Source organism: Salvia hispanica, chromosome 3, assembly GCF_023119035.1.
Source record: "Salvia hispanica cultivar TCC Black 2014 chromosome 3, UniMelb_Shisp_WGS_1.0, whole genome shotgun sequence".
Taxonomy (NCBI): domain Eukaryota; kingdom Viridiplantae; phylum Streptophyta; class Magnoliopsida; order Lamiales; family Lamiaceae; genus Salvia; species Salvia hispanica.
The window spans coordinates 4,595,174-4,616,072 of NC_062967.1; the positions used below are offsets into that span (position 1 = coordinate 4,595,174).

At 35.4% G+C, this 20,899-nt stretch overlaps 2 protein-coding genes across 6 annotated transcripts; one reads left to right on the plus strand and one right to left on the minus strand.

The window, feature by feature from the left end:
* Nucleotides 1–424: 424 nt before the first annotated feature.
* LOC125211714 lies at nucleotides 425–9,115 on the minus strand. Of its 5 annotated transcripts, XM_048111620.1 has the most exons (18): nucleotides 9,098–9,115; nucleotides 8,383–8,480; nucleotides 8,172–8,280; nucleotides 7,931–8,010; nucleotides 6,234–6,393; nucleotides 6,002–6,137; nucleotides 5,199–5,292; nucleotides 4,880–5,017; nucleotides 4,482–4,582; nucleotides 4,266–4,379; nucleotides 2,655–2,878; nucleotides 2,318–2,376; nucleotides 2,051–2,236; nucleotides 1,843–1,966; nucleotides 1,714–1,769; nucleotides 1,260–1,405; nucleotides 1,002–1,166; nucleotides 425–914 (listed from the first exon to the last, which is right to left on the minus strand). In XM_048111620.1, exons 2-18 carry the CDS (start codon nucleotides 8,441–8,443, stop codon nucleotides 618–620), a joined length of 2,250 nt encoding a protein of 749 aa, XP_047967577.1. In that variant the 5' UTR covers nucleotides 8,444–8,480; nucleotides 9,098–9,115; the 3' UTR covers nucleotides 425–617. The 5 variants fall into 5 exon arrangements, with proteins under 5 accessions (XP_047967577.1, XP_047967578.1, XP_047967579.1 ...); XM_048111621.1 differs by lacking the exon at nucleotides 9,098–9,115 and having other exon boundaries at nucleotides 5,199–5,289; nucleotides 8,383–8,653; XM_048111622.1 differs by lacking the exon at nucleotides 9,098–9,115 and having other exon boundaries at nucleotides 1,714–1,763; nucleotides 8,383–8,653.
* Nucleotides 9,116–13,667: 4,552 nt separating this feature from the next.
* Nucleotides 13,668–19,962, plus strand: LOC125210840 (fimbrin-2). The gene is made up of 14 exons (XM_048110443.1): nucleotides 13,668–13,895; nucleotides 13,971–14,144; nucleotides 15,007–15,248; nucleotides 15,337–15,508; nucleotides 15,942–15,980; nucleotides 16,148–16,216; nucleotides 16,294–16,410; nucleotides 16,879–17,090; nucleotides 17,588–17,743; nucleotides 17,937–18,136; nucleotides 18,284–18,441; nucleotides 18,950–19,046; nucleotides 19,362–19,453; nucleotides 19,540–19,962. Exons 1-14 carry the CDS (start codon nucleotides 13,809–13,811, stop codon nucleotides 19,723–19,725), a joined length of 2,001 nt encoding a protein of 666 aa, XP_047966400.1. The 5' UTR covers nucleotides 13,668–13,808; the 3' UTR covers nucleotides 19,726–19,962.
* The last annotated feature ends 937 nt before the right edge of the window (nucleotides 19,963–20,899 follow it).

Consider the following 20,899-nt stretch of genomic DNA (forward strand, 5'->3'; position numbering starts at 1 on the left):
CGAGGGGGTTGTATCGATCTCGACATGGATCTGGTCTTCTGCGGCCAATTTTGCGGCGGATTTCTTCGGAATCGGAGAGCGCTTGAAGATCTGCTCCTTCTGCGCTCGGAGCATCTCGACGTTGCCCTCAATCCGCCCCTGGATTAATTAGTGAATTAAAAATCAGAATTAAGAGTTTAATTTGGTCAAAATTGGGTTGACCGTTAGTTTTTAACGGAACTATTGACGGAGGACCAAAATGATCAAATTATCATATGTGCAGGACCAAAAAATTCAAAAGACAAAGTTTAAGACCAAAAAGGTAAAATGGTCATATGTTCAGGACTAATTTTGGCCTTTACTCTTCAAAATATTTGTGCGAAATTTATTATGAGAAAACCCGAGTCGTAGATTACTGAGCCTATGTTTGATATCGCATGCTTGATACGCAAAATCACCGGAGCTTATTCGAGCTTGAAATTAATTTTTTTGGGGAATTCAAATAAACCCAGATAATTGTGACAAATAATTTAAGTAAATGGTGAAGAAGATGATGAAATCATTATAGATGCAGCCTTATTGAAACGTCACCACCACCACCCTCACCTCAGAAACGAGACGATAAACTTGAAATCCGGTTACTTAAGGGTAACGCGAGCTTCCACAGTTGAATCGGTTACAACTATTTCCTTCGAGTGCTCTCCTTTAGGGTGGAGGTCGCAGTTGAACTTGAGCCTGACGTTAAGAGGTCTCATAAAAACGACGTCTTCCAACTCTCTCTCCGACATCATCAGGAGCTTAATGAGCATGTCTCTGCTAGATTTCCTCTTGGGCTCCAAAATGTCGGCTATCTTCACTGCTTTGATCTCTTGGCTATCGCCTTGAGAATTCAAATTCTTCTTCAGCCTCAAGTACAGTGCAGCGTAAATAACAGCCTAAACCAACAATGGAGGCAGATAAGATATACAAGCAGCAACCTTGTGTTCAAGAACAATGCACGAAAGAACGAACGAGATGTGTACCTCACTTGTTCCGGGACTAGTGTTGATTGTGCAACCAATGCGGACTCTACCTTCTTGCAACTCCTCGCCAGAGGGCTGGCTTTCTGCTTCTGTAGCTGATTCTTCTCCAGGTGTTGTAAAGATAAGGCTATCAAGGTCATCATAAAACTTTTGCGTCGCACTCACCTGAAGCACTTTGAAATTCAAAACTAGAAGCCTAGGGTATGCGTTGTCGACTACAGAAATGAAGACAAGTACAACTCAAGCAGAAATCGATACCTTCTGTGACGGCACAGTTTGTCTCTCTACCCTTGAGATTTCAGATGCTGCCCCTCTAGCCTGACACCATATGCATCCTTGTTGCGGTTGCTCTATTAGATCAGCGTATTCAGGAATATCAACGATCAACTCTATGTCAACTCTCCCTGAGATATTTGAAGGCATGAACGGACCAGTGTTAGGTTCATAGTGCAACTGTTAATAAATGCCAAAACGTGCAGGGGTAACCGGGATCAGACATAGCCAAGCTGAGACATTCAAGATTTCAAACAGGTGATTTAAAGGAAAGATCGAATAATTTAAGAAAACAAAAGATTGTTTCAGGACTCGCTATGCATACACAGACGAAGCTAGATAGAAGATGAATTGAATGCAAGTGGAATAACCAAATAATCAACAATTTTATTGTTGAATTGACTGAAAAACTGTACTTGCACCCATAAAGAACAAATACCTGGCAACAGGCGGAAACACTCTGAATGATCTAGGTCTACTTCTGGTTGACTATCTCTGCAACAGTCCGTAAGTTAAACACCAGGAGTGTAGAAAGCAAGTCTATTTTTCTACCAATATTCGTACTTACACAGAATATATCTTCTCAATAGATGATGTGAGCCAATAAGGAAGTCCAAGGTTCTCAAAGTTCGACAAAGACAAGGGAGTGGCTGATCCAGATCCTTCGTTGAATTTAACCACTCTCTGGCCAACTTCAGTGATAAACTTATGAGCATCTATCCTCCAAAAACCTTCCCTCTAATAAAACAATTAAAAACAAGAACAAGTCTCGGTACCTTCATCATAGAATACTACATCATCCTGATAAGAGGTAACTGATGACATTAGACCGCCATATTGGATTTCCTCCAGCGAACAATTTGTATCAACTTGCTGCTTCAACCAATGCGCAGGCAACTGCTGCAGTGGCTCACATTTCTCAAGAATCATCTGCCCACAAATCTCCAAAATTTTTGAAGATTCTTTGAGGCAGTAAGAAGTCAGTGGGGTGCAGGGATAGTAAACATGTCAATAAGAATAATAAAAGGTTAAAAGGTCAATACCTTCTATAACATCTCTGATAAGCCCTGATTTCAAATCTACAATCCACAGAGTTCCAAAGCTACATAGAAAAGTGATCGAAAGATGAATTAGACTGGCATCGATAGTTTCATGTTAATGAAGGTATACAATCACGTCAACTGGAGTTCACTAAATCCTCATGATTCATCAGCCAGGACCATTTTTTTCTCTAACAATATTTAGCAGAAGAGAAATTTTAATTAAAAAGTAGTAAAAGGAGTATTATATAAGCCATTTTCTGCCGAAATGTTATTTCTGAAATATTACCATGGATGATATCGATATTGACTGATGAAATAAATATGAGTTGTGATTTACCTTTGATTGAGTACAAATATATCATTTTCTGATGACTTTAGAAGATGCCAAGGGAACAAGAGTGATGCAGGATCATACTCTTCCGACTTCATCTTTATACTCCTTTTACTCCATATCTTATCTACAATCCACTCCCACAAACCCTTCTTCTGACTACCACCACTTACTGGAAAAACAGTCTCCACAACCCTAGCCTCCATATCAGCCCTCCTGATGGCATGATTCTTTGGTGAAAAGAGAAAATTCATCAACCCAACATAGAGGCATAAACTTTGAAAAATTACTAGAGAAGACAAAATTGGTGACAAAGAGCAAAACAACAAAACTTATAAAAACCTTTCTACTAACAACTGAGAAAGCTGGAGATTATTGCAGAATTCGACATATCAAATCCTCAATTAAATGAGAAGAACGGGTAAAAAACATAGGAATAAAACCTTAGCCACTTAAAATGAAAAATGATATATGAAGTTAGACCAAAATAGAAAAACATGACTCTTATTCACGGACGGAGGGAGTATTATTTTGTAGATTCTCATGATATACCAATCCCTCTAGTTACAAAATCGACGACGGTTACGATTCCAAGACAATTGTAAATGTAACCTACACGGCATTTTGCGAGCCTGGTTTTGAAATGTTAAGTAATAATTCTCATTTCAATTCAAAATCAGCAATTTTTTCAAGATGGAATTTACCCTGGTTTCTACTAGTTTTATTGGGTTTTCAATTTTTTTTTATGATTATGGTTCCACAAATTTTAGAACCGTAACCAGAACCAATGGTCTGATTTTGGACTGAATCAACCGTTCTAATTTTTAGAACTGGAATCAATCGTCAAAGCATGTAATTCATACTATAAAGTTATTGCAAAAGGTTACTTTATTTTAATTGCAAAAGGTTTCTCGTAGCAGTTAATGCATCATTAGACCCCATCATATTGGTTCGTCGGGATTCGTCAGATAATCTTGTTTTATAAAATACGACCTTTTAAAAGACCAGTTGAAAAGAAAGTCACTAAACTCTGTAAACCAGCAAGAGCTGGGTAAGGTCAATTGTTGCTAGAAATCTGATCAGAATTGAGTGCTAACTGCATTTCATCATTTCTATGATGAATTAAAATTTCATACTCAGTCACAAAATCTCACAATTAATATTTGTTAATTGCCTCTGTCCTAGTTTATTCTTTATTCTACTCTCTACAAACCAGAAAGCTTTTTAAACATCATAAAGCTTTGGCCATTAGGAAATGCCCATGGACAAGAAACACTTGATCACTTGAAGCTACACTTAAGGTGTTGACTGTTGAGAATGCCCCTTAATACTTCATTATTCAAATTGCATTCTCACCTATAAAAGGCAGCTGCCCTTTCTGCTACTTAGCTGAACTTTGTCTCATCAAATTGAAATTGATTGCAATCAGGTTTAACAGAATATACATTACTAAAATGCACAAATCTGAGAACCTTGTCTAGGAAGCTCTACACTGTGTAATGCAATCATATTCATTTCTTCTCTTCACTAAAGTGATTCCCTCTATTATATGTTTGCTAGATGGCCTATCATGATTTTTGTAACAAAAAGTAACTGAGAGACGCATAAGAGGTTTACCTCAGAATCCACGAAATATAGGCAATCTTCAGAAGAATCATAGAAAGAAGCTGCCGGTCTCATCAACTTTGCCATTTCAAACTCTCCATCTTCAAAACCAGGAGAAGAACCAATCTGGGAGGATAAAACAAATTTTCATTATGCATTCCCTTTATAGCACACTGGATTATTTTACACAAAAAAGCCTAAAACTAAGAAGTGCAATCCACTACATACCGCATCCAAAATATTTCCATTGCTGTTGAGCACAATAATCCTGTGATGATTAACATCAGAAAGGAATAGCCGATTGCCACCCGCATCAGCTGAAATGCATGCTGCAAAAATAAGAATGAAGATTAATATGAATCACACCAGAATGTTCTTGTAACCCGTCTTTACACAAACATAAAAAGAACAGTTTGAGGCTGGAAAATTCATACACTTTGGATTACCAAGCACAATGTATGCACTTTTATGAAGCTAAGCCATTTGGATTCTCTGCTTAGTGCTTACAAACCTGACGTGCCTTCTATTTTCTATTCATCTAAACACTTGTCTCTATTTTTCTTTTCCCTATCCCTCAATAAATTATACCTAGTGTAACCTCTATACCAAGTACAAGAAGCGCCTACCTGGGAAGGAAAATAATAAGTTCCGCGAAGCAGAACAAACATCTGGTTCCTTAAAAACTTCAATGGGCTTGTTCCAAGTGCTTTTCACATCAACGACATTAGTGTCCTTGCTAATATCAGCATTGAAATCATTAATAGCTGCGAATATGCCAGCAATAAAGAGAATGAGAAATTAACTATCAAACACTTTAAGTCCCATCAGAAAATGATTGAGCATCAAAACTACAGCAAGAAACTTGAAACCAAGAAGAAAATGAAGCAAACACATTGATAGTAATTAGCTCTCTCAAATATAAGGAAAAAAGATAAGCTTGAGTACCTTTGTGAAGAACCATAAGATCCACATCCTTTCCAGGGTACATTGTTGGATTCTGAAAACCTTTTGACAATAAGAAGCAGGGGACATTTGTCTCCTATAACAGAAAAATTAAAGAAATAAACAAAAGGAATTCGGAATGTAAACAGGCTACTAAGTACTAACTGGCTATTAGACAATGCATACCTATAAAAAATATTTACATTGTCGAGCAGCATAAAAATTTTGAGTATAAACATCCCATTACACTATTGTTCACATAAGAAACATGTTATGTGCTTGAAAGTACAAAAATCAAGGTTGAGTTACTTTTCTAATTCTCAATTAATTGTAACCGGCCCAGTAGAGCTCAACAAAAATTTCTAATAAACTTCATATTCCACTGTGAAATTAAAAAATCCAAGGCAGCTAGAGGGAATTCAAAATGTGAATATCAATACATGTAACATTTAGATAGTTGAAAAGACACATGATCTAAAAGGTGATGGGAAGGATTCTAATCACTATATAGTCAAGATAGATGTGGCCTTCACTACAATGACCTGTGATAATGCAAGAATCAATTGGAATAGTAGTCCATGTAATACTCTTCTCAACTTTATAGAGCAGCCAAAACAAATTCTGCTTGTCAAAATAAAAAATTGTAGTACGAACTTTTAAACTCATCATCTTTCTTAAGGGTTTCATCCACCACAATAACTATATTAACACGCAGGTTACATGTAAATTTAAGAATTTTCAGATAAATGCGAGTTACACAACCTTGCTATCAATTTAACCATATCAGGTTCCAATAAGTGACAAACCTCAGGAATATTCTTGTTTGACAACAAGATAGGAAAAGTAATGTAATCCTTGGTGATTTTCCAAAGATGTGAAGAAATATCATCCAGACATACTGATGGACAGAGTTGCAAAGCAATAACTTGAAGGTGAGGATATCTGCAACATCATATGAGCCGGTAATAAAACCCCAATTGTTCTACACATACCAATTGTTTTAACTTTTAAGGACACTAATTTGCCAATGTATTATACCTCTGCTGAAGTGATTTTGCCTTTTCAATCATTTTGGTAGTATTTTGATTAGCTTCAAATGATCCTCCATTATATCGAACAACAACAACTAGGAAAACCCCATCTCCCTTAATCATATTTTCCCTTCCTGGAGCCGTATTCAACCAGAAGTGAGAAGGTCCTGTAATAATCAGTGTTACACTCTATTTCACCAATTCAGAAAGGGGTTTGCAAAACTCTCAAAATTGAGCTATAGGGAGTAGCAGTAAACCAAATATTGCTATAGATAGATAATAGTATGGTAATATCTTGAGAATAGCAGGAAATCAACACTAAAGAAACAGGTGGTTCAACTCCTAGAATGATGCCATAACAAAACATACCATAAAGAAACATACAGGCATTTGGAATTTGGATATTTCTTTCAACAATGTCAGAGATTGGTCGTTTTTCAAATCTTTAAAGACATGGAGAACTCAAGTTTCTTTGGTACAGTTGCCACCCAACAGTTATCTGAAAAGAGGGGTAGTGATCCAAAGGGAGAAAATACTCTAGATGAATCTAACATTCAAAATGCATCTCCCAACATTTTGAACAAGTCTGCATCCTTTCAATTTCTTTAGAAAAGCTTTGATGGTCAACATAAGTATCTTATTATTGTCTCTTACTAAATACTAACTATAATAGTAAGTTGAGCATCTTGATAAAATAGACAGAATTATGCAGACAGTTGGGAAACAAAATGAATCACACATCTGAGCAGAGCTTTTTAATCATATGATGCCACTGCTGCATTTTGTTGTCTTTCACCTGGCAAAAAACACACTAAAGGACTTCCCAAATTCTCAGTTACAATGTACAAAGCTATATTCTACTCATCTGATTGCACCCACAGTGCCTGACTACGAATGTTGATGCTTATGGACATAAATAAGATCAACAAGTACATGATAACCTGGTTTTCAGAAATTCCCAAAATTTTGTCTAGCCAGTAGCCACTTCTTACACAGTTTCAAGCATAGCCTGAAATCCTACTCAACTAATCCTAGACAAACTGACAGAAATTTATCAGATAACCAACTCCCATTTCATGCTAGATGAACAGTCTCACCAACTGATACAACAGTTTATGGGGTTCACCAATTCATTGTAGCAATATGCATGTTACTCAAAGATGAATTTGCTCTGTCTTTTGCAAGGCTATTTGGAAGGTCAGAAAAGACTATTGAACCTTCTTTAAAGATTTCATACCATTCAAAGACTGTCAAGTGTCAACTCTCTATTTCTTCAGAAACACTAACCCTTTTCCTTAAGCATAGACAATTCAGAATCATTCAATGCCTAGGCTTATTTCCAAACCTTAAAAGAACAGCTAACTGAAAACAGTATCAACTAACAAGGATTCAGACTATGATGCTATTCCTCTCTTCTATCCAACAGATTCCATATATAGGCTAGATCGATGAGAAGTTTGTCATTATTTTCCTCAAACTCCAAACATGATTAGATGTGCATCAAACAGGTGAAAACCAAAAGTGGGTGTCAAATTAAAAGCTATTGAGATGAAATGATTAATTATATAGAGAATGTTCAGAAGAGTGGCTGCTATCTCTATAAGCATGTAATGAGAAAAATGGCATTGTATCTCATCACATTCAGTGTGTTCATTCTTAGTGTGTGCACTGATGTTTCCATAACAGATAAGAACTCAATCTCACCTCTAGGCTGATGAAGCAAAGACCGAATAAAGGACAAAGTGTTGACCGCCTTATCTTTCCTCCTTGATCGAGTTGAATACCTGAAAAGGGCTGTCAGTGTCACCAATGAGTTAGGATAATAAACATTTCATCAAGCAGTCTATAGAGAGAGCAAGTGAGGAATGAAAATCGAGTTTCGCATTAAACAGAAATAGAAAATTAAAACATCAAATCCCAAAGAAAATCTCGAAGAATTCCTAACCTCTGCCAATGAAGGCCAGCTAAACCAAACCCCTTGCATAATGAAGCTGCAGCGCCGCCGCCGTCGGTTAAAACATCGATGCCCGTTGTAGAGGACTGGTAAAAGGCAGCTTTAAAGTAGAAAAAGCAAGAAATGAATCGCAAATTCCAAGTATCCAAAAGCAAAATACTCTCTTTTACAACATAAAATGGAGAATGAGTTGATTCTTTACCGGGATAAATCCTCGGAAAAACTTGGGAAACACGATGCAGCCGTCGAAATCTGAAGTACATCTTAGACGGTTAGTTGGAATTTCTTCTTCTTCTTCTTCTGGGATTAATTAAAGAGGACGTTTTAGCGCGGCGGTTCTTTGATTTTCGCTATGTTATGTTTGATTGGGTTTGGTGAGGTTTAAGAATGAAAGAGGGTTTATGAAATACTGTACTACAGTTTCTATTTATATAAATGTAGGTATTATTTACAGAGGGATTGAGTTAAGAAAGTAGAGAGTGAGCAGCGATTTGTGTTCTTCAACCATGGCCTATGCTCCACTAATCTTTCTTATTCAAAACAATCAATTTTTCTCTGACGCTATCAGCACTCCACTTCCACCTCACCAGAATTTGAGATTAATTTTCCTGACCTTTTGAAATTTTAGGGATTAAATTTGCTGATCTTTCGAAATATATGATCAAGACATGCGAATTTTTCAAGATAAGGGATTTTTTGAAGGGTCAACAAATTTAATCTCAAATTTCAAAAGGTCAGCGAAATTAATTCCAAATTCCGAAATCTCTCACCTCGAACATACTAGGAGTATTTAGATATGAGCATTCCTGTTATTTTTCCGCTGTGGAATGACTAAAGTAAACACTAGAGCATGGAAGTCACTGCTATGATGCTGCTCAATACTTGTGTTTTTATGATTATAGATTAAAGAATGGTACCTTGTTTAATTGGCATCATAACTTGAAGTAATATTCCTAATTGCTTAGTGCTGGACAAATCTTCATCGTCTATACTATCCCGTAAAGCTTGTTGTAGTACCTTGATATTTGTGATTAATTTGCATTGGTATGCTGAAATTCAACATGCTCGGAGAAAGAACTGGTACCGAGTCCAGGGAATCTGTCCGTTGAACTTCTCTCTATGCTTAGTGTTTCTTGCAGTTTTGAGAGTGGGCATTATTGAAGTTAGCTTTAAGGAATGCTCATAATTTTGTGGTCATGCATCTCATTCATATTATTGTTGTGCAGACAATGGAATCTCGACCTGTCATCCTTGATCGAAAGCTACTTACAAGGCTTGTTTCGATCACAGAAGAAGCCAGGAACATGATGGGCCGCGGAATACTGGATGAAAGATATAATTGTGGTCTCTTTACACTACCTGAATCAGAGGTCCATATTTTTCAGCTTAAGTAGTAGTATGACATTATTCTCACTAACTAAGACCAGGTACGTGACACGATAAAAGTGTAATGCAAGGAAGAGATGAAGGTGCAGATAATTCTGAAAATGAAGATGGTTTTGTAAATGAAAGGCCTTCTGGAGTATCAGGAAGGGTCAGTAACTCTGTTCTATAGACTGAATCTGCTTATAAGAACCTCGTGAGCTAGGCGGTGCATCAGTTTAAGATTGAATGTACAAAAGATGTGTTTCTATTCACCTAATCTCTAGTTTACTAGAAAGTCAGATATTGGGTGGCATATATAAAGGATATACTTCTGGAATCACAGCACAACATCTAGAACGGGTCTCTCGCTCTCTCACACACACACACAAAAAAACTGAGCATAGAGAAAAGAATCATGCACAGCATTCTTGCATTTATTTATCTTAAAGTGTGCTGATCAACTTGCATGCTATTTCTATAACTAATAGGTAGCTAGTGCTTCTAAAGTTATTTATACGATGGGGTGTGTAGAACTTGGAAAACAGAAATGATTTGCATCTGAGGGAGAGAATTCTCAATGTTTTGGATGACAGATGAAAAAACATTTAGTTTTTCACCTCTCTAAGCTAGAAAAAGCTCTACATGATACTGTATCAAATAACAACATTAATGATATCAGACATCCTCTTGAAATTCTGCAGTCTATATTTCATTGGGAAGATGCTAAACTATTCAACTCTTGATGTCAACACAACTCATCAGAATTCACTGCAAATTCTTGAAGAAAATGCCACAGCAGACCAGTTCTGCAAGCTGGTTTCTCCTCATCACAATATACAAGGGTGATACCATTTTCCATGTACATAGATCAGCCTTATTTACCAACCATCCTAAGAAAATCAATTACCTTAGCTGAAAACAATAGGATGTTATACTAAATTGACCATTGGTAGTCTTCATAACAATGAGAATTTCTGTTGATGTAGTAATCCTAAGGCAACTGAATATGGTCACATTGAAAAATAACATAGGTATCATTTTTTTCTGTAGCCGTCATGACAGTTACCAAGGGTGAGGTCCACTCTTGACACATATGGAAAGTTAGCCACTTTCGGCTATTTTGGCCAATGCACTGCACACTTTCCTATCTGTCTCTTTATAGTACATATTATGCTTTTTCTCTTGCTGCTCAGAATAAGGTAGAGAGATATATCTCTTCAAATAAAATTTCCTACAGGCTCTTGGTAAAACTGATACAACTTCGTTAAAACAGGTCACGTTGTAAAGCCTTGCTTCTCTTATCTGATCCCTTAAATATTTTAGGATGGGAAAAGAAATAGGAGTATATTAAAGGGTGATGAGCTGCTGGAAGATTTTGTGTTGATGCATAATCTTGCAATGATAAAGTTGATTTAGGATTGGAATGCTTGTTGAGTTGTATTGAATCAGTATCAAATAGCAATGATGACTGAAATTGCAAATTGTGGCAAGAGCCATGTGTGCTGTTGGACCTACTGTTGATCCACACTTCATGAAGACCCTTCTAATGATTCATATGTTGGGGTTGTGGGCCACTCCAAACATGGTTTGTGGGAGCACTTTGCTTGAAAGAGCTCGCCCCGTTTACACCACCGGTTGAAGGGCCGTACCAGTTTCTTGTAGTGCTTTCGTGTTTCGTATCGGGTTTGTATTTTCCTTATTGTATGTTGTGTTTGGGGACGATATGATGCTGCATCTGTTGGGGGTCAGCTTCTTTGCTCTTGTTGGAGCAAAAGGTGAAGCACATGGTGTTGCAGAGAAAGAATAAAAGAGAGAGCACATGCATGGTTAGTCATTAAATATGATTAAGAGAGTGTATGATTGAGCTTTTAAATAAATTGTTTTTGCAAAGCTTGCTACTGTTTTTATTAATAAATTGTGAAAATCTTGTTTTATAAGACAATTCGATGATTCCACAGTTGCTGTGATTTCACACTTCATTTCTTTTTTTATAAGTACTATTATTTTTTAAAATATTGTACTCCATAACGGATTGTTTGAAAAATATTGTACATAAGAACTTGAATAATGTTTTACATCATATCCATTAAATATAAATAATGTTGATTTAGGTGGGTCGGTTATCAATTCAAACTTTTGAGAAAAGGAAGCCATATTTTCGGATGGTGGGGTTTGAATTTGGGAAATGACATTCAAAAACTTGGTTTACACCTTGCGACAAAAATAGTCATCTCATTGGACTTCTTAGGGTCCTCCCAAACAACTAATTTATAAAATGTTTGTCAATCAAGTTTTTTCCACATTTCTATAACAACTTATTAATTGAAGAGAAATTAAATTTTGGTAACTAAAATATTTTTTACAACCATTACGATGAAATTGTGTTTTTCTATCATTTTTCATATCAAATGTCAGTGATACCCTTAAATAGGAGAAAATCAGCAATTCTCAAGAAAGTTGATACTTTCATTTCATCCACAATTGTTAAAGAAATATATTATTTTCTTGCTTAATTGGTGTGCGAAAATTCCATAACGACGAGATTGTTCAAGTCCTAAGCAATTATACTGAATCAAATTTAATCAAGATTTTTCTTGAGTTTCAAGTTTAGGGCGATAAAATACAATTTTAGTTGATAAGACGATTTTCCTAGAACCATTAAAATTTGAGTTACCACAAATAAACAAATAAATGAGTAACCATAGTAGTAGTACATTTTTTCTTTTAAAAATATGAAAAAAATGAGTGGCCACGACGTTGTGTTGATTATGTTGGCTGTGAATCAACCCTAATTATTTACAGCAGTAAACAAAAGATTAAGTACATGCTTTAAAAATCATTTAGGCATTAAAATATGGAATTTATGGTCCCTTAATAACATATAAAATTATTTTAATACAGATATAATCATTTAAAAGTCCAACAAATAATTATTCCTCCTTTTTTTCAGAAAACAGCTTACTTTCGTTAAGACCATCAATCAGTGAGTAAAATTCCTTACTGATTGGAACTAATCAATTGCATACTAGTTTTAATTATATTTTTATTCCTCGTGTACAAATGTAAAGTAATCATAATAAGTTACCATTAATATATTTTACGACTTGTTTATGTATAACAGACGAAGGCAGTTAAGTTTCAACAATTTCTCTATCAGCAAGCAATCATATATATAAAGAAATTGATTAGTGTTATATTCTTACTTTATTTCCTAATACTGTATTACTCAAAATTTTTTCTTTAATCACATTAATTTACTCAAATCTAATACTGTATTACTCAAATTTTTTCTTTAATCATATTAATTTACCTGTATATGAATAAGGTCGATTAATCCAACAAAATCAAATTTATAGTCCGTCATCAACAAATGAACTAATTTACCTTTTTATACCACAAAAAAATAGTACTAATATATTTTTCTCAATATATCAACCAATTTACCTTTTATACTGCACAATTTTCTCGTGGTAGCATTACATAGTAGTACTTCACAATTTTCTTAACTCTCAATATATTTTTAATCATTACTAATATTACTTTTAAGGTAAGACCATTTTTTCACTCTCAATACATCAAATATTTTTTGTTTAAAACTGCTATAGCATCTCATTAAACTTACTTTTAAAGGAATGATGAGTAGTAACATTTTCATAGAATTGTATCTTTTCTAACATAAATTGCAATACAAAGTAAAGACCCACACACAAATAATTATCATTCACCCATAAATTCACCCACATCCACGTGATACTTATTATTAGTCAATTTATTATGGGATTTGTCCCTGTACTATTAAATTAATTAATTAAAATTTTTAAATTATAATAACCGTGGGATTTTCATTTCACTCATTCCATTTAAACAGATACTTAAACTCGTACCTAAAATTAGCTTATTAATCCGTGAATGAAAATAGTAGGAGTAAGTCATACATTAAAAATATCATAATCAACCCATAACTAAATCAGTGACCGTTAATTACAAACAGTCAAACATCCCTTTCCAGAAATAAACAATTGCATTTCTCATATTTATTAATATTAATTTATCAGCGCAGAACGTACAATCCAATAAAGCTGAGGGTAATTCCGTCAAAATTTGAAATCTCGAAAAATTCGAAAAAAAACTCAGCTAACAGACAGTTTCTCTCCCGTCCCTTCTCACTCAAAATATTCTTTTCCTCTTAAATTTCTCCGATTGTTTTTCAAATTCCCCCTCAAATCTATCATCACATTCAGCTGCAGAGATCGTCGGCGATTCATGGCTGGTTATGTAGGAGTGCTGGTTTCGGATCCATGGCTCCAGAACCAGTTCACTCAGGTGGAGCTCCGCAGCTTGAAATCATCGGTGAGTGTTGATTTGATTGTTGTCGGATGCTTTTCATTTTCCGTTTCCGGCTGTGACGAGTGCGGTTTCCTGCAGTTCATGGCGATGAGGAGGGAGAGCGACGGAGGCTTGAAGCTGGCGGAGCTGCCGGAGAAGATGTCCAGGCTGAAGCACGTCGGAGAGACACTGACGGAGCATGAGAGAGCTGCGTTTCTTCAGGAGTCGTATCAGAATCTGGACGTTGATGTCGATTTTGAGCTCTTTTTGAGGGTAAAAATGTTTGGATTTGCGTTTTTTTTTCTGGATTTTGATCGAACAGTGTTTGTGAATGGAGTAAGGGTTGTTGTTTGGCGTTGATTTCAAAATTAATTAACAGGTTATAAGAATCGTACCCTTCCTCTTTTCTGTTTTTGAGTTTTTTTATAAAACATAGATATCGAAAGCAGTGATTCCGTGTTCTTGTGAGCTTATGGAGCTTCAAGGAAATGTTTGTCCTCAATGCCAAGATATTGACAATGGTTTCATCTCTAAGAAGTGTTGCTTGAATTGCCGACTCTATCAATCACTGGCGATTTTGCATTTGAACAGACTTTACTTGTTTCCCATAGGTTGATGTGCTGAAATATTTGATCAGTATGCATTATCACGTCTATTTTTTCTTGTTCTGCTGTGTTCGACTTTCCCCTCATCAACATAAGTGGCATCTGCTTTGAGGTCGGATTTTTCTTAAGATTTAATCTCCATCAATGGGCCGGCCAAATTACTCTTTTTGCCTGAGTTTGTAACTGTGATCATGATCATGTTTTTGCAGTATGCATTGTCACTTTATCAGATGAATCCATTTTCCTGGGAACTTTTAGATTTTCAAATTCAACAAAGTTTGCATCTAAGTGCTAACAAGGATGGTTCTCATCTTCAGTGAAAAGTCTTTCCTGCAATGAGGATTTACATGAAAATTTTCTCTCTCTTTTTGCTCAACCAGTTGTTCCCAGCTCTGTTTTGTTGTTATTGCCCTTTTTAGCTGATAAAATTTGCTTCATGTTTGTTGATTTGTTTATATCTTCTTGATTTGTTTATATCTTCTACAGCACTTTTCTATTCACAGAGTGACATTTGGTTTATCCTGCTACAGGTTTATCTTAAACTTCAAACTCTTGCAACTGAAAAGAGGGGAATTGGTGCAAAAAATGCATCTGCTTTTTTGAAGTCTCCTACCTCAACATTGCTTCATACCATAAGCGAGCCTGAGAAGGCATCATATGTTGCTCACATCAATAACTATCTAGGAGAAGATGAATTCTTGAAAAAGTACCTTCCTTTAGATGCTGCAACTAATGATCTCTTTGAGATTGCCAAGGATGGAGTTCTTATCTGGTGATGATTATATTTTGTCTTCATCTACTCTTGTATGCTGAGTGTTTCTCTGAATACTTAATAACAGAAAAGTGTCTCTTGGATGCAGCAAGCTTATAAATGTTGCTGTACCTGGAACAATTGATGAGCGGGCTATTAATACAAAGAGGGTGCTCAACCCATGGGAGAGGAATGAGAATCATACCCTATGCCTTAACTCTGCCAAGGCAATTGGATGTACTGTTGTCAATATAGGGACTCAAGACTTTATTGAAGGAAGGGTATGTTCACTTTCTAGGACAATAATACCATTCTGACAGTTTCCCGATTCATTTCTCTTTCGTTGTATCTCTTTTGGTTATAAGATTGTTCAGCATATGGATAGTTCTGTTGCTCTTTATGCATATGCTGCTCTGTACCAATTTGCAGAACTTGAGATTAAAGATGTGTATGCTTTGCTTATTTATTTTTGTATAGATTGTTATGTATCTCAAGGTTACTAGATAGTTAAAGTTGTTTTTTGTTATACTAAAATCTTTCTCTCCGTCAGATAGGCAAGTTTAAGACATCCATGCAGCTGTTCAGTTCTTAAGTTCTGCAGTAGATAACTGCGCTTTCATTCTAAGATTACAGTTGTAGTTATTAATAATGAATTTCTCTATGTCTAGAATCACAGGCTTATATATTTACCCTTGCTTCGTGTCTAAATTGCAGAGGCACCTTGTTCTTGGGGTCATATCTCAGATTATCAAGGTGAGGATACTGGCATGCTTAACAACAATATTTATCATTCATATGCTAGAATTTGAAGTGGTTGGCGTTAGATCTTTCAAATGTTAGACCTAAAGAAAGGTTTTTATAATCCCTCCACAATATTTCATATGCTGGAACTTGACATCCAAGTTCATGTGTTGATCTAGATACAACTGTTGGCTGACCTCAACTTAAAAAAGACACCACAATTAGTGGAGCTTGTTGGTGACAGCACGGTACTCACTTGCGCTTTCAACTAAACAATATGGCTTTTCACATATGTGAACTTTTATGATATTTCTTGATAACATAGGATGTGGAGGAGCTGATGAACTTACCACCAGAGAAGATCCTGCTCAGGTGGATGAATTTTCAGTTAAAAAAGGGTGGATACACAAAAACAGTTACAAATTTTTCATCTGATGTGAAGGTAAATGGAGATGTGTTATAAAAGTAAACACACTTGAATTTCCAGCATTTATTGTTCTTTCGTATTGCACATATGTTCCTTCTCATGAATCTCATCAACCCTCCAATAGCTGCTCAACCTGTTTTAGTTCATATAGTTCTTTTACTTCTAATAACAATGCACATTTATTTGTTTTCTTATTTATCTTTTTATCCTAATTTGGAGCACATCCATGGTGTTTTCAAGCAGCGCCAGAACTCAAATGCATTTTCTTTTAATTGAAGCTTGAGAAGAAACATGTTAAGAAATAAGAAGTATATTGTTAATATTGAGGTGCCATGACTGCTTAGAATTATCTTACTTGTTTAAATACTTCTTGATCCTGAAAGAAACTGAAATAAAGTTCAGTATATGTACATCTGTGGTTTTTTCCTGATCTATCTCAAGTATGGTATATTTAAGGCATGAATTCCGTCATGATTCATGTAGGATGCAGAGGCTTACGCTCATCTGTTGAATGTTCTGGCTCCAGAACACAGTAATCCTTCAACACTGAAAGTTAAAGATCCTCTGGAAAGAGCGAAGTTGGTTCTTGAGCATGCTGATAAGATGGGTTGCAAAAGATACTTAACAGCTAAAGATATTGTGGAAGGTTCTCCAAATCTCAATCTTGCATTTGTGGCACACATCTTCCAGCATAGGTGAGAGACACAGGCAAATTTAACTTTGACCTATACATGTTTTTCCCCTAGCCGTTAATGAGTAAATTTTCTTTTGAATATGTATGCAACAAAGTATGTTTGATGGGAAAACAGTTTGCAGCCAAGAATTAGATAATTTCTTCTTCTGTTTCTACTAACACCAAGTTAGGCTCTGTTCTCTATATAGATAAACATATAAAGTTTGCATGAGGTCTAAAATCAGTTGAGTTATGGCTAATTGCAAATCTGACACACCTATAACTTGTATACATCTTTTAAATAACTTATTCCTTCTCTTTTTACTGCGTGTCCCTTGACCTTGAAACCTGTAACTTAGAAATATGCTTTAGTATCAGCTTCCAGCGTCAACTTTCTGTGTGTACTCAAATAAGCTCCAATTAAAATAAACTTTTGCCAGCTTTTCTGATATATATAGAGTATTTTTTATTTTCCTTATTTCCCCTTTTGCTTACAGTTATTGTTAATTTCATATGAAGGAATGGACTCTCAACCCAAACAAAACAGATATCTTTTCTTGAAACTCTTCCTGATGATGCACAAACCTCCAGAGAAGAGAGAGTATTTCGTTTTTGGCTTAATAGTCTGGGAAATTCTTCATACATTGATAATGTCTTTGAAGATCTCAGAAATGGGTAAGTAAAGCTACTTGAAATTTCTGCCTCGTGGTTTATAAATGTGAAGTAAAGATTGTAATTAATTAAATTTTACCTTTCTTTTTACAAGATTCATTAGTCTGGTTAAATCTGCAATTTGTTCCTCTAACTAGAACATTTTGAAGTACAAATACATTAAAGAATAACTATGCTATAATTTTGTTGTGTGCAGATGGTTACTCTTAGAGACACTTGACAAGGTGTCTCCAGGGATTGTTAATTGGAAAATTGCTTCTAAGCCACCAATAAAAATGCCATTCAGGAAAGTAGAAAATTGCAACCAAGTTGTCAAAATTGGGAAGCAGTTGAAGTTTTCCCTTGTTAATGTTGCTGGAAACGATATTGTTCAAGGAAATAAGAAATTGATACTAGGTATGTTCTTAATGATTCCCCCTTCTATAGGTTATTGCTTATTAGTCATTGCTAAGGTAAATCACTATGGACCGCAGCTGATGAGTTCAAGGAAATAAGATATTGATTCTATGCATGTTGACTACTGTGTTTTAACTTTACTTTCAGCATATCTATGGCAGCTGATGCGATTTAACATGCTTCAACTATTGAAACATCTAAGATCCCATTCTCATGGGAAAGAAATTACTGATGCCGACATTTTGGAGTGGGCTAACAGCAAGGTCAGAAACTCAGGGAGCCAAAGCCGCATGGACAGTTTCAAGGTATTAATCAGCTAGCATCCATTAAATTTACAATTCCATTATCTTTAGCTAATTCTCACTTTCACGCTAATATTACTGGAAAACTGAACAAGCATAGTCAATTGCTCATGTTTCTTTAGGTGATGCTCAAATTTTATTGCTAGATTTTGTACAAGTATCTTTCTTTTCATGTATGGAAATAATTGGATACCTGCATTAGAACTTGCAATTCTTAAGCTTTGCTGAATCCTGAAGTCACTGTAACATTCAAAACTTTACATAATATAGGGCTGTTGGAATCTTAATAATGGCAATATTTATATTAAACATTCTATTGTTCATTTGGTAATAACGAGATTGATCACAATGAGTATAACTAGTTCAAGTACAAGCTATTTATTTGATGTTGCTGAGGTAACAAAGTATAACAGCAGTATTTTCGTAGACCTTAGCTAGTATACGCTGGTCAATTTTAGCACCTAGTATCTTTGTTGTGATTCCTGAAAGTATCTGCAATATCAAACTGCAGGATAAGAAATTGTCTGATGGAATTTTCTTCCTCGAGCTTCTTAGTGCTGTGCGACCGAGATCTGTCAATTGGAGCCTTGTCACAAAAGGATCGAATGGTAAGTTTACTTCTACCTGAACTTGTGATACTTCTTTCCATCTCGTCTTTCATGCTTATAGCATCAAGAAAAGCATTTTGTCAAAGCACGAATTCTTGACAATTTATCTATACCAAACAAGACAAGGAGTGTGGCAAATGATATAGGTTCTAACAAAGCGCGTGCATTATGATCATTTTGACTCTCCTGTTTAAGAGAATGTCATTCAGCGATATATTTTTTTGCTTAAGTCTTCATTTCTCTTGCTTACAACTGAATCTTATGTAATGAAAAAAAATGAATCTTATGTAAGCTCATGAACTATGAATTTTGTAGAGGAGGAGAAGAAAATGAATGCAACCTATATCATTAGCATTGCAAGGAAACTTGGATGTTCCATATTTTTGCTCCCTGAAGATATAATCGAGGTAATCCTCGTTTCTCCTACACGAGCTCAATCCACACTTTCTCAATTTTCTTATTCATACATATCATTGTTGTGTGCATAAATTAGGTGAATCAAAAGATGATGCTGACATTGACAGCAAGTATAATGTACTGGACCTTGAAACAACCTGTTGAAGACCGAGCTTGTGGAGCTTCAGACACTGAAACTGGAAGCCTTGTCGACTCTAGCTCAAACTCGACACTCGACGACACAGCTTCTGAGTCATCAACAGATGACAGCAGCAGTAACTGATGTGGTCTCTACACCGGGTAACAAACCTTAGAAACCAAGCAAATATATTATATTGATTCTTGATTGCAAATTTTGGAGATGTTAGTGAATTTGAAGCCTGTGTAGAGAGTATTGAGCGATTTGAATGCAGTTTTTTACTGAAGCAGAAAACAGCTCAAATGTATAGTCATAAATGTGTATTTGAATTGGTATACAGTATACTAGAGTGCTCCTTGTAATGATATATTTTGTGTGGTATTTCCTTGTTGGCATTATTCACCCAAGTTACCAAGTAGATATGAAGATTAATAATATTGCATCCTTAAATCATACTACTACTATAAGATTATATATTTTTGTTCTTTGTAAATGTGTTTATTGGAATATCGTAAACACTGTCGTATCTTATTATCGGCAACTGTTTTAATCATCTATCTCGTCATATTTTATGAATATAACTTAGAATATAACTTAGTTCGTAAGATGATTCTCCTGTTATCACCTTTTAAACTCCATTTTCCCCTTCACTGAGTAATGTAATACAGTTATCATCGTCTTTTAATTGTTGATTTTGTTTTCACTTTCTCAACTCTTGAATCGTATCAATATATCAGACACTGAGGTACTAAAAGTGCACTAATTATGACAACTGCATATAGATATATCATATACTCCCTCCATTCGTGAATAGGAGTCTCGTTTTTTTCATTTTAGTCCGTCCGTGAATAGGAGCCCCGGTTCACTTTTACCATAAATAGTACTACTAATAGAGTTCCCCCTTCAACTAACTCATTTCACTCACATTTCATTTAAAACTAATATATACAAGTAGGACCTTTATTCCACTAACTTTTTTCCATCTACTTTTCTTAACATTTCTTAAAACTCGTGCCGCCAAAAAATGAAACTCCTAATGGCGGACGGAGGGAGTATATAAAAAACAGTCGATAGGAGAGACTAGTTCAAACAAAATGGGGTAGAAATACAAATTAGAATTTCATTTTAATTACTAATACAATTTAGTTTACAATTAATGATTTCGAGTGAGGGTTAAGCCAAGATGATTACTTCAAACAACTTTTGAACATAGACAATTAATGATTAAGCATGCGATGGCTTTCCATCTCAAAAGGGGTTGTTCTTTTGCGTGAAGCACATTTGTCATATTAATCGTAAAATTATAATACTGAAATTG

What these genes read in the sequence shown, in the direction of transcription:
- LOC125210840 (XM_048110443.1), top strand. Translation starts at nt 13,809, where the DNA reads ATGGCTGGTTATGTAGGAGTGCTGGTTTCGGATCCATGGCTCCAGAAC. An exon ending in AGCTTGTTGGTGACAGCACG is followed by an intron (nt 16,217 to 16,293) that starts GTACTCACTTGC and finishes TTGATAACATAG; the next exon opens with GATGTGGAGGAGCTGATGAA. An exon ending in ATTTTTCATCTGATGTGAAG is followed by an intron (nt 16,411 to 16,878) that starts GTAAATGGAGAT and finishes TGATTCATGTAG; the next exon opens with GATGCAGAGGCTTACGCTCA.
- LOC125211714 (XM_048111620.1), bottom strand. Translation starts at nt 8,443, where the DNA reads ATGTACTTCAGATTTCGACGGCTGCATCGTGTTTCCCAAGTTTTTCCG. An exon ending in CTTATTATTTTCCTTCCCAG is followed by an intron (nt 4,583 to 4,879) that starts GTAGGCGCTTCT and finishes TTATTTTTGCAG; the next exon opens with CATGCATTTCAGCTGATGCG. An exon ending in TGTAGTATTCTATGATGAAG is followed by an intron (nt 1,967 to 2,050) that starts GTACCGAGACTT and finishes TTATCACTGAAG; the next exon opens with TTGGCCAGAGAGTGGTTAAA.